Raw genomic sequence first — 17871 nt, 5'->3', positions numbered from 1 at the left:
ACAGGAAATAACAGAGCTCTCTACCAGGCGGTTGAGAAGTCAACAGGAAATAACAGAGCTCTCTACCAGGCGGTTGAGAAGTCAACAGGAAATAACAGAGCTCTCTCTACCAGGCGGTTGAGAAGTCAACAGGAAATAACAGAGCTCTCTACCAGGCAGTTGAGAAGTCAACAGGAAATAACAGAGCTCTCTACCAGGCGGTTGAGAAGTCAACAGGAAGTAACAGAGCTTTCTACCAGGCGGTTGAGAAGTCAACAGGAAATAACAGAGCTCTCTACCAGGCGGTTGAGAAGTCAACAGGAAATAGGGTGCCCCCATTGCACTCTAATCTCAAGGAGTGCCCCCATAGGACTCTAGCCTCAAGGAGTGCCCCCATAGCACTCTAATCTCAAGGAGTGCCCCCATAGAACTCTAGCCTCAAGGAATGCCCCCATAGGACTCTAGCCTCAAGGAGTGCCCCCATAGAACTCTAATAACAGAGCTCTCTCTACCAGGCGGTTGAGAAGTCAACAGGAAATAACAGAGCTGTGATACAGCCTGGATTTGAACCGGGGATTGTAGTGATGCCTTTTTCACTGAGATGCAGTGCCTTAGACCGCTGCTCCACATACATATCAGTACATACACACAACAAGTAGGTCACATGGAGGAGAGTCGTTGTGCCATGAGGGAAAGGGGAAGGGGGATACCTTGTCAGTTGTACAACTGAATGCATTCAACTGAAATGAGTTGTTGTTTTATTCATTTTTGAAACCAGGTATGCTGTTCACTATATGAAGGGAGTCCCATGCACTCATGGCTCTGTATAATACTGTATGTTTCCTTGAATTTGTTCTGGACCTGGGGTCTGTGAAAAGACCCCTGGTGGCATGTTTGCTGGGATAAGTGTGTATGTCAGTGCTGTGTGGAAGTTGACTATGCAAACAATTTAGAATTTCCTTCACATGAATGTTTCTTATAAAAACAAGATGTGACGCAGTCAGTCTTCCTCAACTCTTAGCCGAGAGAGACTGGCATGCACGGTGTTGATACAGTATAGCCATCTGATTACGATGAAGAGCAGGACGTGCAGCTCTATTCTGGATCAGCTACAGCTTAACTAGGTATTTTATTGCAGCACTTGACCATATGACTGGACAATAATCAAGATAAGATAAAACTAGAGGCTGCAGAACTTGCTTTGTGGTGTGTCGTGTCAAAAAAGCTAAGCATTTTTTCTCCCCATCTTTACAACCATTGAATCAATATATTTAGACCATGACGGTTTACAATTTAAGGTAATATCAAGTAATTTAGTCTCCTCAATTTGTTCAACAGCCACACCATTCATTACCAGATTCACCTGAGGTCTAGAACTTAAAACCAGTTAGAGATAGGGGGCAGTATTTCCACTTTGGATGAATTGCGTGCCCATAGTGAACTGCATCAAAATCTGTCCTAAATTGCTAATATATGCATGTTACTATTAATATTGGATAGAAAACACTCTGAAGTTACTAAAACCGTTTAAATTATGTCTGTGAGTATAACAGAACTCACAGGGCAGGCAATCTTCCAAACAAGTTTTGAAATCCTGAAAGTTGGGGCAACTTTGACGTCATCGCCCCCTCCCTTCCCAACAAGTTATGGATCTGGAAACACTTCCTACGTCTTCCACTAGATGTCCTCATTCAGTAGAAAGTGTAATGGAGCATTTGCTGTGAACTTTGACCTAATGGGAAGGAAAGTAGTTGGTGTCGCAAAAGGAATATTTATGTTGTAATTTTGTATTTCTGTTGACTCCAACATGGCGGAGAAATATTGTTACGTCTGAGCGCCATCTCAGATTATAGGTATGTTAGGCTTTTTCCGTAAGGTTAAAAAGAAATGTGACATAGCGGTTGCATTAATTAAGAACCAGTGTATCTTTAATTATATGTAGAACATGTATCTTTAGTCAAAGTTTATGATGAGTATTTCTGTTATCTGGCGTAGCTTTCAATAATTCCTCCGGATATTTGTATTTGTATTTGTCAATGTAAACTGAGATTTATGGATATAAAATGCATATTATCGAACAAAACATAAATGTACTGTGTAACATGTCATATGACTGTCATCTGATGAAGATTTTCAAGAGGTTAGTGATTGATTTTTTTTAAAATCCTGCTTTTGTGATTTTTATCTTTTGCTGGAAAAAATGGCTACGTTTTTTCTTTGGTTTGGTGGTGGTCTAACATAAATATATGTTGTGTTTTCGCCGTAAAACATTTTAAAAATCTGACACGCTGGGTAGATGAACAAGGTGTTTATCTTTCATTTGAGGTATTGGACTTGTTAATGTGTGAAGGTTAGATATTTCTAAATAATATTTTTGCATTCCCTGCGCCACCTTTTCAGCTGAACGGGGGGGTGGAGTTCCTGTAGGGGAACCCATCGCCTTAACAAGTTTTAAGGAATTATTTGTACCAAATACAATACTCTTAGTTTTACAGATGTTCAGGACCAATTTATTACTGGCCACTCATTCCAAAACAGACCTCAACTCTTTGTTATGGGTTTAAGTGTCTGCGGTTGCTGATGGGTATATGGTTGAATCATCAGTATACATAGACACACATGCTTTGTTTAATGCCAGTGTTAGGTCATTGATAAAAAATAGAAAAGAGTAGAGGGCCTAGAGAGCTGCCCTGCGGTACACCCCACTTTACATGTTTGACATTAGAGATGCTTCCATTAAAGAAAACCCTCTGTTCTATTAGATAGCTCTCAATCCACGATATGGCAGAGGTTGAAAACCCATAACACACACTTTCTCATTATTGACCATAGGTTATAGTATATTGTCGACAATTCAATAATACTTTTCACCAAAATAAGTATATAAAAAAATAAAAGTACCTTATTCTTAGTCTACCTTTTATTGACATATCAACCACTTGTTTGAGCACAGATTATTTTTTATCTATCTTTTTTCTTTTTAGTCTTTTAAATTGGTACTTTTTATTTTAATATTCATACTCTTCAAGGTCATTTACTAACAGGAATGGTTTTGCTAGCACAGACTGGAATATGTTCTGGGATTCTTCAAATGGCATTGAGCAGTACATCACATCAAGCACTGGCTTCATCAATAAGTGTGTCGATGACTTTGCACACACAGTGACTGTACGTACATACCCCAACCAGAAGCCATGGATTACAGGCAACATTCGCACTGAGCTAAAGGGTAGAGCTGCCGCTTTCCGACAAACCATCAAACAGACAAAGCGTCAATATAAAACTAAGATCGAATCGTACGACACCGGCTCCTACTCTCGTCAGATGTGGCAGGGCTTGCAAACTATAACAGACTACAAAGGGAAGCACAAAGAGAGCTGCCCAGTGACACGAGCCTACCAGACGAGCTAAATAACTTCTATGTTCGCTTCGAGGCAAGTAACACTGAAACATGCATGAGAGCATCAGCTGTTCCGGACGACTGTGTGATCCTGCTTACCGCAGCCAATGTGAGTAAGACCTTTAAACCGGTCAACAGTCACACAGCCGCAGGGGCAGATGGACTACCAGGACGTGTACTCCGAGCATGAGCTGACCAACTGGCAAGTGTCTTCACTGACATTTTCAACCTCTCCCTGACTGAGTTTGTAATATCAACATCCTTCAAGTAGACCACCATAGTATTCTTGGGCACAGGGACTAAGGTAACCTGCCTAAATGACTACCGACCCATAGCCATGAAATGCTTTGAAAGGCTGGTCATGGCTCACATCAACACCATTATCCCAGAAACCCTAGACTCGCCCCAACAGATCCACAGATGATGCATTCTCTATTGCACTCCACACTGCCCTTTCACACCTGAGAACGCTATTAATTGACTACAGCTCAGCGTTCGACACCATAGTGTCCTCAAAGCTCATCACTAAGCTAAGCTTCTTATGGCTAGGGGTTCCGCTCGACAACATTCCGCTGAAAAGGCAGCGTGCGAAATATATATATATTTTTTTGAAATATGCAACTTTCACACATTAATAAGTCCAATACACCAAATGAAAGATAAACATCTTGTTAATCTCCCCATCGACTAATCTGGTACGGGTATACCAATAAATTGGAGTGATCCAATATAGTGAAACATAATGAAGGTTATGTATGTAACCACGGTTATGAGCTATATGAATCACTCCAATCCTCTACGGTGCTAGAGGCGCCTCAATGATGTGGAGAACGTGTGTCGCTGCCATGGGGTCTATACATAGGGGCGGACCTAACCGTGACACAGGTGTACACGGGAGTAAATCGGTAAATCCTCACCTCGGATGTATCCCTCCGCCGCGGAGTGACACAAATATAATGGAGTGGTCCATATAGCTCACATGACCTTGGTTACACACGTAACCTTTGTTTTACATCACTAAATAATGATGACCAATACAGATTAAACTGGTTTTACTTTACTAAATAATGATGACCAATACAGATTAAACTGGTTTAACATCACTAAATAATGATGACCAATACAGATGAAACTGCAGCACCTGATGTCAATCCCACAGTGCATTGCTGCTCTTAATGCCTTAATGGTGACAAAGCTCATTGGTTGCTAAGAGATGGCTGACTGACTGAGGAGGGGTCAGAGTCCAGCTGTAATTACACGAACACTTTGAGGAAGTCTGTTTCCCACCGAGCAACCAGTCTCTGAGAACCTCGTCTGACCAGGTAAACACTCACAATTATTATAAGTGTATTAACAGGTAACCTGTATTAACCTGTATGTTTTTTTTACACACGTGGTGATTACGTACTGTATCTTTTTGGAGTAGCGGGGTTTGTAGGTTATAGGATCTGTTGTGTTGATACAGTATCTGTTATCTAGTAGCTAGCGACGTAACCCTTGACGAGAGGGAAACATGGTTATGTATTGTGTGTCTGTGTGTCTGTGTGTGCGTGCGTGCGTGTGTGTGTGTGTGTGTGTGTGTCTGTGTGTCTGTGTGTCTGTGTGTCTGTGTGTGCGTGCGTGCGTGTGAAACAGACATGATGTTCGGCCGCCTGCTGCTTGCCTGTGTGTGTTTAACCCCGGCGGATCCAGTTCAGGTCAGGCTCTGCTAATATCATTCAAACTAGATATATGGCCTGGATTACTGTCATTCAAACTAGATATATTGCCTGGATTACTGTCATTCATACTAGAAATATGACCTGGATTACTGTCATTCATACTAGATATATGACCTGGATTACTGTCATTCATACTAGAAATATGACCTGGATTACTGTCATTCATACTAGATATGTGACCTGGATTACTCTCATTCATACTAGATATATGGACTGGATTACTATAATGTCTACTATATGTGCCATATTATAAGAGTTATTGAGTGCTGTTCTCCTGTCGTTGTTTTATTAACTGAGGTGACACTGACCTCTTTACTCTTTAACTACCCTGTTAACCTATAAACTGTTGTTTACCCCTCTCTCTCTCTGTCTCTCTCTCTCTCATCTCTCTCTGTCTCTGTCTCTCTCTCTTTCTGTCTCTCTTATCTCTCTCTCTTTCTCCCTTCACTCTCTCTCTCTTCTCTCTCTCTCTCTCTCACTCTATTCCCCTCTCTCTCCCCCCTCTCTCTCTTTCAGGCTACCTACAGACTTGTTCAGGTTCCAGAAGAAGCACATTTTGCAGAGACGTTTGACTCAGATCCTCTAGATAGGTGACGTGATCTGTTTAAATCTATATTCTACATTCACCATATAGTAATGTCTTAGTAATATTAATGTCTTGGTAATAGTAGTTAGTAATAGTAGTAAGTAATAGTATTGTCTTAGTAATAGTAGTTAGTAATAGTAATGTCTTAGTAATAGTAGTTAGTAATAGTATTGTCTTAGTAATAGTAGTAAGTAATAGTAATATCTAGTAATAGTACTATCTTAGTAATAATAGGTAGAATTAGTAGTTAGTAATAGCATTGTCTTAGTAATAGTAGTTAGTAATAGTAATGTCTTAGTAATAGTACTTAGTAATAGTATTGTCTTAGTAATAGTAGTTAGTAACAGTATTGTCTTAGTAATAGTAGTTAGTAATGGTATTGTCTTAGTAATAGTAGTTAGTAATAGTATTGTCTTAGTAATAGTAGTTAGTAATAGTATTGTCTTAGTAATAGTAGTTAGTAATAGTAGTGTCTTAGTAATAGTAGTTAGTAATAGTATTGTCTTAGTAATAGTAGTTAGTAATAGTATTGTCTTAGTAATAGTAGTTAGTAATAGTATTGTCTTAGTAATAGTAGTTAGTAATAGTATTGTCTTAGTAATAGTAGTAAGTAATAGTAATATCTAGTAATAGTACTATCTTAGTAATAATAGGGAGAATTAGTAGTTAGTAATAGTATTGTCTTAGTAATAGTAGTTAGTAATAGTAATGTCTTAGTAATAGTACTTAGTAATAGTATTGTCTTAGTAATAGTAGTTAGTAACAGTATTGTCTTAGTAATAGTAGTTAGTAATGGTATTGTCTTAGTAATAGTAGTTAGTAATAGTATTGTCTTAGTAATAGTAGTTAGTAATGGTAATGTCTTAGTAATAGTAGTTAGTAATAGTACTATCTTAGTAATAATAGGTCGAATTAGTAGTTAGTAATAGTATTGTCTTAGTAATAGTAGTTAGTAATGGTATTGTCTTAGTAATAGTAGTTAGTAATAGTATTGTCTTAGTAATAGTAGTTAGTAATAGTAATGTCTTAGTAATAGTAGTTAGCAATAGTAATGTTGTAGTAATAGTAGTTAGTAATAGTAATATCTTGGTAATAGTAATTAGCAAAAGTAATGTCTTAGTAATAATATGTAGAATTAGTAGTTAGTAATAGTATTGTCTTGGTAACGGTAGTTAGTACATGTAATATCTTAGTAATAATAGGTAGAATTAGTAGTTAGTAATAGTATTGTCTTAGTAATAGTAGGTTGTAATAGTAATGTCTTAGTAATAGTATTGTCTTAGTAATAGTAGTTAGCAATAGTAAGGTCTTGGTAATAGTAGTTAGCAATAGTATTGTCTTAGTAATAGTAGTAAGTAATAGTAATATCTAGTAATAGTAATATCTTAGTAATAATAGGTAGAATTAGTAGTTAGTAATAGTATTGTCTTAGTAACGGTAGTTAGTAATAGTAATATCTTAGTAATAATAGGTAGAATTAGTAGTTAGTAATAGTAATGTCTTAGTAATAGTAGTTAGTAATAGTAATATCTTAGTAATAATAGTAAGTAATAGTAATATCTAGTAATAGTGCTATCTTAGTAATAATAGGTAGAATTAGTAGTTGGTAATAGGATTGTCTTAGTAATAGTGGGTAGTAATAATATAGTCTTGGTAATAGTAGTTAGTAATAGTATTGTCTTAGTAATAGTAGTTATTAATAGTATTGTCTTAGTAATAGTAGTTAGTAATAGTATTGTCTTAGTAACAGTAGTTAGTAATAGTAATATCTTAGTAATACTAGGTATAATTAATAGTTAGTAATAGTATTGTCTTAGTAATAGTAGTTAGTAACAGTAATATCTTGGTAATAGTAGTTAGTAACAGTAATATATTGGTAAAAGTAGGTGGTAATAGGAATATCTTGGTAATAGTAGGTAGTAATAGTATTATCTTAGTAACAGTAGTTAGTAATAGTATTGTCAAGGTACTAGTAGTTAGTAATAGTATTGTCAAGGTAATAGTAGTTAGTAATAGTAGTGTCTTAGTAATATAACTAATATCGTATCAGTAAGACAATGTGTCATGTGTTTTACAGGAGATGGGTCCAATCCAAGGCTGTGAAAGAGACAGATGCCGAGGCTCTCAAATACGATGGTATGTAGACTACAATGTGACAGTATGATGGAGGTAGATAGAGTACTGACAGTATGATGGAGGTAGACAGAGTACTGACAGAATGATGGGAGGTAAACAGAGTACTGACAGTATGATAGGAGGTAGACAGAGTACTGACAGTATGATGGAGGTAGACAGAGTACTGCAGTATGATGGGAGGTAGACACAGTACTGACAGAATGATGGGAGGTAGACAGAGTACTGACAGTATGATGGAGGTAGACAGAGTACTGACAGTATGATGGGAGGTAGGCAGAGTACTGACAGTATGATGGGAGCTAGACAGAGTACTGCAGTATGATGGGAGGTAGACAGAGTACTGAGAGTATGATGGAGGTAGACAGAGTACTGACAGTATGATGGAGGTAGACAGAGTAGACATTATGATGGAGGTAGACAGAGTAGACATTATGATGGAGGTAGACAGAGTACTGCAGTATGATGGGAGGTAGACAGAGTACTGCAGTATGATGGGAGGTAGATAGAGTACTGACAGAATGATGGGAGGTAGACAGAGTACTGCAGTATGATGGGAGGTAGACAGAGTACTGACAGAATGATGGGAGGTAGACAGAGTACTGACAGTTTGATGGTAGGTAGACTGAGTACTGACAGTATGATAGGAGGTAGACAGAGTACTGACAGTATGATGGGAGGTAGACAGAGTACTGACAGTATGATGGGAGGTAGACAGAGTACTGCAGTCTGATGGGAGGTAGACAGAGTACTGCAGTATGATGGGAGGTAGACAGAGTACTGCAGTATGATGGGAGGTAGAGTACTGACAGTTTGATGGTAGGTAGACTACACCAGGAGCTGTCACCGACGTTAAGTGTACAATTTCAGGGGTTAAAAGTCATCGATGTGTTTTCCTACAGGGCAGGAGGCAGTAGAGTATCCAGAGGTTAGAGCCAGGGGTTAAAGGTCATCGGTGTGTTTTCCTACAGGGCAAGAGGCAGTAGAGTATCCAGAGGTTAGAGCCAGGGGTTAAAGGTCATCTGTGTGTTTTCCTACAGGGCAGGAGGCAGTAGAGTATCCAGAGGTTAGAGCCAGGGGTTAAAGGTCATCTGTGTGTTTTCCTACAGGGCAGGAGGCAGTAGAGTATCCAGAGGTTAGAGCCAGGGGTTAAAGGTCATCGGTGTGTTTTCCTACAGGGCAGGAGGCAGTAGAGTATCCAGAGGTTAGAGCCAGGGGTTAAAGGTCATCTGTGTGTTTTCCTACAGGTCAGCAGGCAGTAGAGTATCCAGAGGTTAGCGTTAGAGCCAGGGGTTAAAGGTGTGTTTCCTCCAGGCCAATGGGTGGTGGAAGAGCCAGCGGCTGCAATGTATCCTGGGAATAGAGCACTGGTGATGAAGTCATCAGGACGACACCATGCCATCGCTGCCTACCTACACACACCCTTCAACTTCATGCACACACCGCTCTGCCTGCAGTGAGTACACACACCCTTCACTGTCATACACACACCGCTCTGCCTGCAGTGAGTACACACACCCTTCACTATCATACACACACCGCTCTGCCTGCAGTGAGTACACACACCCTTCACTGTCATACACACACCTCTCTGCCTGCAGTGAGTACACACACCCTTCACTGTCATACACACACCGCTCTGCCTGCAGTGAGTACACACACCCTTCACTGTCATACACACACCTCTCTGCCTGCAGTGAGTACACACACATATGTATGCTCGACACGCCCACATCAGTTGAGTCTTTTTCAAACTACTTACTACTGTGTGTGTGTGTACAGGTATGAGGTGAGGTTCGGGAGAGATGTAGAGTGCAGTGGAGCCTACATCAAACTGCTGACTCAGACCCATCTGCTACGACTGGTGAGTTGACCCAACTGCTGCTGCTCAACATCTACTCGTCCTCTATAACGATGCTCCTTGTTCTGTTCTTGTTTCGTATGGAGGAAGTTGTATGATGTTGTGTGTGTGCATGTGTCAAAGTGTGTGTGTGTGTGTATTTATATATATATATATATGTATATATCTCTGTGTATGTGCGTAGAGCCAGTTCAGTGAGTCCACTCCGTACTCTGTGATGTTTGGTCCTGATAAGTGCGGCACCAGCCACCGCCTCCATCTCATCGTCAGGGTAACGGACTCTAGCAACGGCCGTAACCAAGAGATACACGCACCCCAACCCGTCGATGACCTGACGGTGTACTTCACCGACCGACAACCACACCTCTACACACTACGTTAGTATGCAGCCTAACCACTAAATACTACACAGTAAACCTCACATCTGTGTGTGAAACACATGGCTTTCCTATAGAAAGTTCCATTCAGGATTGCTGCCACTCTACTCCATTTCCCTGGATCTCCGGGGGAGACAAACATGGTTTTCTCCTGGAGCAGTTTAGTGTCTAGGATTTTTCTCATGAGTCTGCAATTGTTTCCATTCATGTTGCGACAGTCGATGTTCATACCCAGAGAAATGACTCTCACATGACTGGCTTGCTGACCTGATAGCCAGCGAGGTGAGAAAAGTGGTCTCACCAACAGCACACATGCATGAACATTTTTGTGTAAAGGGAAGCTGGTGTGATGTTTATGATGTGTTTTTCCAGATATTGTTGTTGTGGGGGGAGGCCAGGGGGAGGTGCTCATTTTGGAAGTGGGCTGCTCATTGGATGGCTACATGGAAAAGGCCTTGGCAGAGAATCTGCTTAAATACCAGCCCCTCATGGCACTCTGGGACAGCCTCGGGTGGAGGTGCAGGCAGGCTGGAACAGCCTCGGTGGAGGTGCAAGCTGGAGGTGATGATATGTGGCAGTCTCTGCCACGCTCACAGGCTTGCAGTGTGTGGCCACCAGACTGTGGGCCTGACAACAACTAGGGCAAAGCAGTTGGCTGGGTACTGCTCTGTTTCAGCTGCCGTGGGTATCCTAGCTGCTTGGAGAAGGAGGTGCTCTCTGGACCCTTGAGGGACATGCTGACAGAGACCTTTGATTGGTGGAGTCAAATAAAGTATTTAACGTGTGTGTGTGTGTGTGTGTGCGTGCGTGTGCAGAATTGTATCAAGACAGCAGGTATGAGATTTTCATTGACCAATCGCTGATCAGTCAAGGCCGCCTGCTGACAGACGAAGTCCAGTACACAGAATCCCCTGACAGCCAACCAGAGTCCCCGGTGTCTGGATTAGGGGTGGGGTCAGTCGCAGCGCTGGGTCTGGAACTGTGGTCATTGTCGGGGGAAGTTATGTTTGACAATTTCCTGTTGACTGATGACCTGAAGCTGGCTGAGAGATGGACACAGGACACCTGGGGACGGAAACAAGTATGTCTCTCTCTCTGTTTCACTCATCTCTCTCTCAATCTGTATGTCTCTCTTTCTCTGTTTCACTCATCTCTCTCTCAATCTGTACGTCTCTCTTTCTCTGTTTCACTCATCTCTCTCTCAATCTGTATGTCTCTCTTTCTCTGTTTCACTCATCTCTCTCTCAATCTGTATGTCTCTCTTTCTCTGTTTCACTCATCTCTCTCTCAATCTGTACGTCTCTCTTTCTCTGTTTCACTCATCTCTCTCTCAATCTGTATGTCTCTCTTTCTCTGTTTCACTCATCTCTCTCTCAATCTGTATGTCTCTCTCTCTCTGTTTCACTCATCTCTCTCTCAATCTGTATGTCTCTCTCTGTTTCACTCATCTCTCTCTCAATCTGTATGTCTCTCTTTCTCTGTTTCACTCATCTCTCTCTCAATCTGTATGTCTCTCTTTCTCTGTTTCACTCATCTCTCTCTCAATCTGTATGTCTCTCTCTCTCTGTTTCACTCATCTCTCTCTCAATCTGTATGTCTCTCTCTCTCTGTTTCACTCATCTCTCTCTCAATCTGTATGTCTCTCTCTCTCTGTTTCACTCATCTCTCTCTCAATCTGTACGTTTCTCTTTCTCTGTTTCACTCATCTCTCTCTCAATCTGTATGTCTCTCTTTCTCTGTTTCACTCATCTCTCTCTCAATCTGTATGTCTCTCTCTCTCTGTTTCACTCATCTCTCTCTCAATCTGTACGTCTCTCTTTCTCTGTTTCACTCATCTCTCTCTCAATCTGTATGTCTCTCTTTCTCTGTTTCACTCATCTCTCTCTCAATCTGTATGTCTCTCTCTCTCTGTTTCACTCATCTCTCTCTCAATCTGTATGTCTCTCTTTCTCTGTTTCACTCATCTCTCTCTCAATCTGTATGTCTCTCTTTCTCTGTTTCACTCATCTCTCTCTCAATCTGTATGTCTCTCTTTATCTGTTTCACTCATCTCTCTCTCAATCTGTATGTCTCTCTTTCTCTGTTTCACTCATCTCTCTCTCAATCTGTATGTCTCTCTTTCTCAGTTTCACTCATCTCTCTCTCAATCTGTATGTCTCTCTTTCTCTGTTTCACTCATCTCTCTCTCAATCTGTATGTCTCTCTTTCTCTGTTTCACTCATCTCTCTCTCAATCTGTATGTCTCTCTTTCTCTGTTTCACTCATCTCTCTCTCAATCTGTACGTCTCTCTTTCTCTGTTTCACTCATCTCTCTCTCAATCTGTATGTCTCTCTTTCTCTGTTTCACTCATCTCTCTCTCAATCTGTATGTCTCTCTTTCTCTGTTTCACTCATCTCTCTCTCAATCTGTATGTCTTTCTTTCTCTGTTTCACTCATCTCTCTCTCAATCTGTATGTCTCTCTTTCTCTGTTTCACTCATCTCTCTCTCAATCTGTATGTCTCTCTTTCTCTGTTTCACTCATCTCTCTCTCAATCTGTATGTCTCTCTTTCTCTGTTTCACTCATCTCTCTCTCAATCTGTATGTCTCTCTTTCTCTGTTTCACTCATCTCTCTCTCAATCTGTATGTCTCTCTTTCTCTGTTTCACTCATCTCTCTCTCAATCTGTATGTCTCTCTCTCTCTGTTTCACTCATCTCTCTCTCAATCTGTTTGTCTCTCTTTCTCTGTTTCACTCATCTCTCTCTCAATCTGTATGTCTCTCTTTCTCTGTTTCACTCATCTCTCTCTCAATCTGTATGTCTCTCTTTCTCTGTTTCACTCATCTCTCTCTCAATCTGTACGTCTCTCTTTTTCTGTTTCACTCATCTCTCTCTCAATCTGTATGTCTCTCTTTCTCTGTTTCACTCATCTCTCTCTCAATCTGTATGTCTCTCTTTCTCTGTTTCACTCATCTCTCTCTCAATCTGTACGTCTCTCTTTCTCTGTTTCACTCATCTCTCTCTCAATCTGTATGTCTCTCTTTCTCTGTTTCACTCATCTCTCTCTCAATCTGTATGTCTCTCTCTCTCTGTTTCACTCATCTCTCTCTCAATCTGTATGTCTCTCTCTGTTTCACTCATCTCTCTCTCAATCTGTATGTCTCTCTTTCTCTGTTTCACTCATCTCTCTCTCAATCTGTATGTCTCTCTTTCTCTGTTTCACTCATCTCTCTCTCAATCTGTATGTCTCTCTCTCTCTGTTTCACTCATCTCTCTCTCAATCTGTATGTCTCTCTCTCTCTGTTTCACTCATCTCTCTCTCAATCTGTATGTCTCTCTCTCTCTGTTTCACTCATCTCTCTCTCAATCTGTACGTTTCTCTTTCTCTGTTTCACTCATCTCTCTCTCAATCTGTATGTCTCTCTTTCTCTGTTTCACTCATCTCTCTCTCAATCTGTATGTCTCTCTCTCTCTGTTTCACTCATCTCTCTCTCAATCTGTACGTCTCTCTTTCTCTGTTTCACTCATCTCTCTCTCAATCTGTATGTCTCTCTTTCTCTGTTTCACTCATCTCTCTCTCAATCTGTATGTCTCTCTCTCTCTGTTTCACTCATCTCTCTCTCAATCTGTATGTCTCTCTTTCTCTGTTTCACTCATCTCTCTCTCAATCTGTATGTCTCTCTTTCTCTGTTTCACTCATCTCTCTCTCAATCTGTATGTCTCTCTTTCTCTGTTTCACTCATCTCTCTCTCAATCTGTATGTCTCTCTTTCTCTGTTTCACTCATCTCTCTCTCAATCTGTATGTCTCTCTTTCTCAGTTTCACTCATCTCTCTCTCAATCTGTATGTCTCTCTTTCTCTGTTTCACTCATCTCTCTCTCAATCTGTATGTCTCTCTTTCTCTGTTTCACTCATCTCTCTCTCAATCTGTATGTCTCTCTTTCTCTGTTTCACTCATCTCTCTCTCAATCTGTACGTCTCTCTTTCTCTGTTTCACTCATCTCTCTCTCAATCTGTATGTCTCTCTTTCTCTGTTTCACTCATCTCTCTCTCAATCTGTATGTCTCTCTTTCTCTGTTTCACTCATCTCTCTCTCAATCTGTATGTCTTTCTTTCTCTGTTTCACTCATCTCTCTCTCAATCTGTATGTCTCTCTTTCTCTGTTTCACTCATCTCTCTCTCAATCTGTATGTCTCTCTTTCTCTGTTTCACTCATCTCTCTCTCAATCTGTATGTCTCTCTTTCTCTGTTTCACTCATCTCTCTCTCAATCTGTATGTCTCTCTTTCTCTGTTTCACTCATCTCTCTCTCAATCTGTACGTCTCTCTTTCTCTGTTTCACTCATCTCTCTCTCAATCTGTATGTCTCTCTTTCTCTGTTTCACTCATCTCTCTCTCAATCTGTATGTCTCTCTTTCTCTGTTTCACTCATCTCTCTCTCAATCTGTATGTCTCTTTTTCTCTGTTTCACTCATCTCTCTCTCAATCTGTATGTCTCTCTCTCTCTGTTTCACTCATCTCTCTCTCAATCTGTTTGTCTCTCTTTCTCTGTTTCACTCATCTCTCTCTCAATCTGTATGTCTCTCTTTCTCTGTTTCACTCATCTCTCTCTCAATCTGTATGTCTCTCTTTCTCTGTTTCACTCATCTCTCTCTCAATCTGTACGTCTCTCTTTTTCTGTTTCACTCATCTCTCTCTCAATCTGTATGTCTCTCTTTCTCTGTTTCACTCATCTCTCTCTCAATCTGTATGTCTCTCTTTCTCTGTTTCACTCATCTCTCTCTCAATCTGTATGTCTCTCTTTCTCTGTTTCACTCATCTCTCTCTCAATCTGTATGTCTCTCTTTCTCTGTTTCACTCATCTCTCTCTCAATCTGTATGTCTCTCTTTCTCTGTTTCACTCATCTCTCTCTCAATCTGTATGTCTCTCTTTCTCTGTTTCACTCATCTCTCTCTCAATCTGTATGTCTCTCTCTCTCTGTTTCACTCATCTCTCTCTCAATCTGTTTGTCTCTCTTTCTCTGTTTCACTCATCTCTCTCTCAATCTGTATGTCTCTCTTTCTCTGTTTCACTCATCTCTCTCTCAATCTGTATGTCTCTCTTTCTCTGTTTCACTCATCTCTCTCTCAATCTGTACGTCTCTCTTTTTCTGTTTCACTCATCTCTCTCTCAATCTGTATGTCTCTCTTTCTCTGTTTCACTCATCTCTCTCTCAATCTGTATGTCTCTCTTTCTCTGTTTCACTCATCTCTCTCTCAATCTGTACGTCTCTCTTTCTCTGTTTCACTCATCTCTCTCTCAATCTGTATGTCTCTCTTTCTCTGTTTCACTCACCTCTCTCTCAATCTGTATGTCTCTCTTTCTCTGTTTCACTCATCTCTCTCTCAATCTGTATGTCTCTCTCTCTCTGTTTCACTCATCTCTCTCTCAATCTGTATGTCTCTCTCTCTCTGTTTCACTCATCTCTCTCTCAATCTGTATGTCTCTCTTTCTCTGGTTCACTCATCTCTCTCTCAATCTGTATGTCTCTCTTTCTCTGTTTCACTCATCTCTCTCTCAATCTGTATGTCTCTCTCTCTCTGTTTCACTCATCTCTCTCTCAATCTGTATGTCTCTCTTTCTCTGTTTCACTCATCTCTCTCTCAATCTGTATGTCTCTCTTTCTCTGTTTCACTCATCTCTCTCTCAATCTGTATGTCTCTCTTTCTCTGTTTCACTCATCTCTCTCTCAATCTGTATGTCTCTCTCTCTCTGTTTCACTCATCTCTCTCTCAATCTGTACGTCTCTCTTTGTGATACTCCACTCGGAAATAACTGTGTGCGTGCGGTTTGTGTGTGTGTGTGTGCGTGCGGTTTGTGTGTGTGTGCGTGCGGTTTGTGTGTGTGTGCGTGCGGTTTGTGTGTGTGTGTGTGCGTGCGGTTTGTGTGTGTGTGCGGTGTGTGTGCGCTTGTGCGGTGTCCGTGCGCTGTGTGTTCTCCCAGCCCGGCCTGTTGGAGCGACTACTGATAGCAACTAACTCTCGTCCCTGGCTCTGGGGTGTCTACATCTTCACGGTGGGATTACCCATCATCCTCTTCATCAGCTACATGTGGCCGGACAAGGTACAAACACGCACGCACGCACGCACGCACGCACGCACGCACGCACACACACACACACACACACACACACACACACACACACACACACACACACACACACACACACACACACACACACACACACACACACACACACACACACACACACACAAATCCAATAGTACTATGTTTGTCAGAGATTCGGGCCCCCTGACCAGGACTACTACTATAAGAAGTTTGATGAACCTCAGCCAGACAGACAACCAGAGAGAGACCAGCCAGACAGACCAACCAGCCTCTCAGACTATGGTGAGACACACACCAACACACTGTATGTGCAGGCAGACACATTACACGTTTAAGATGTGCTGTATGTGTGTGTAGGTGCGGTGAGCAGAGAGGGGGCCAGGAGGAGAGAAACTCAGAAGGTTCAGAGGAAGTCAGACCTGGAGGTTGAGGTGAAGACATGACCTTTAACCTCTCACCTTTATGTGTTAGATGTCTTTCTACAGACATCACTGATGTGATGTGTCTTTGTGTTTGTCTACAGAATGAGTGAAAATCCCTGGCCAGCCTGAGGACTAACCAACCCTAACCAGCCTGAGGACTAACTAGAGCTGTGGCGGTCACGGAATTTCGTCAGCCAGTGATTGTCAAGCAAATAACTGTCGGTCTCACGGTTATTATCGCTGACACAGACCTTTGGAACGTCTACATTTTAAAATGTCTAATAAATCCATATAATATAGCCTACACCACAATAAATCCATTATTTATTTTAGACAGGTCTAAAGAAGCATAATATAAGAAAATGTAGTCTATTTCAGTAGAACAGAATAACATACTCTGTGTTGTCCTGATGTTAGGCCCTGATCTGGCTGTGCCATATGGCTGTGGGCTACACTAGTTCATTCAGCAGACAAGATTTTCTTGTAATTCCATTGCATTATTTTATAATATGTTATAGTATGAAGAATACAGTTGAACAAAGCTGAATAAAATAGAAAGGATATGTTCTCCAAACAGTTTGATGGAGTGCAACTATTCTGTGTTGAGCGGTTAACAAAGAAATAGGTCCTCCTAGATGCTTAATTTAGAGTCATTAATGTAACTTTAGTTGTTCTACAAACGTTGGCCTGTATGTTTTGATTTAATACATTGTAAGGCTGCATGATGAGACTCTAATGATGATTTGAAACAAGTTGCTTGAAAGGCAGGAGCTCTGCTTTGTATTTTGAGAAGGCAGTACACCAGGGGTTCTTAAGCCTGAGACCCAAATGAGAAATTCTGTGTTTTGCTGGGACACAAGCTTAGGAAAATGTGCAACTATACGTAAATATCGGAACATTTCATTGCCCTTATGCCTAAAAAAATGCAATGAAATACCCATAAACATATTTACATGTCTATTTTTATTTAGTTTATTCTTATGTACCTGTCCAGGTTGGAACTGTTTCTGTTAAAATACAAGACATAATTTCATTCTGACCTGGAATAAATGGATTGATCACATCACACAGCTGTAGACCAGAACACACAGTCCTGATGAGAGGTGTGTGGCTGGTTGACGTTTTAAACAAGCAGGTCTATTCTGGGCTCTGCTTTAGACAGTGCAACACGGAGGTCATGCTCAGCATTGAAACTGTTTCTGTACTTGAGAACCCTGACTTGCATAGGTGTGTGGTGCCAAACTGGATCAGAACATCTACTGCTTTTTCAGTCAGGCAGGAGACCACTTCCTGCTGTAGATGAA

The 17871-nt window shown here is 41.0% G+C and overlaps 1 protein-coding gene across 1 annotated transcript; it reads left to right on the top strand.

Annotated features, from left to right (window-relative positions):
- The first annotated feature begins 4621 nt into the window (after positions 1 to 4621).
- On the top strand, positions 4622 to 17525 carry LOC139391095 (calnexin). Its single transcript, XM_071138613.1, has 12 exons — positions 4622 to 4701; positions 5015 to 5076; positions 5617 to 5690; positions 7764 to 7822; positions 9134 to 9275; positions 9602 to 9683; positions 9865 to 10057; positions 10873 to 11138; positions 16020 to 16139; positions 16316 to 16427; positions 16503 to 16576; positions 16669 to 17525. The coding sequence occupies exons 2-12, from the start codon at positions 5017 to 5019 to the stop codon at positions 16675 to 16677; spliced, it is 1191 nt and encodes a 396-aa protein (XP_070994714.1). The 5' UTR covers positions 4622 to 4701; positions 5015 to 5016; the 3' UTR covers positions 16678 to 17525.
- The last annotated feature ends 346 nt before the right edge of the window (positions 17526 to 17871 follow it).

Source organism: Oncorhynchus clarkii, chromosome 31, assembly GCF_045791955.1.
Source record: "Oncorhynchus clarkii lewisi isolate Uvic-CL-2024 chromosome 31, UVic_Ocla_1.0, whole genome shotgun sequence".
Classification (NCBI taxonomy): domain Eukaryota; kingdom Metazoa; phylum Chordata; class Actinopteri; order Salmoniformes; family Salmonidae; genus Oncorhynchus; species Oncorhynchus clarkii.
The sequence above is the reverse complement of the archived record's forward strand: the minus strand, read 5'-3'. Positions and strand labels throughout refer to the sequence as shown.

Excerpts from the sequence above, each read along its gene's own strand:
- LOC139391095 (XM_071138613.1), top strand. The coding sequence starts at position 5,017 with ATGATGTTCGGCCGCCTGCTGCTTGCCTGTGTGTGTTTAACCCCGGCG. Across the intron at positions 5,691-7,763 it reads GACTCAGATCCTCTAGATAG|GAGATGGGTCCAATCCAAGG; the intron begins GTGACGTGATCT and ends TGTGTTTTACAG. Across the intron at positions 16,140-16,315 it reads GCTACATGTGGCCGGACAAG|AGATTCGGGCCCCCTGACCA; the intron begins GTACAAACACGC and ends TATGTTTGTCAG.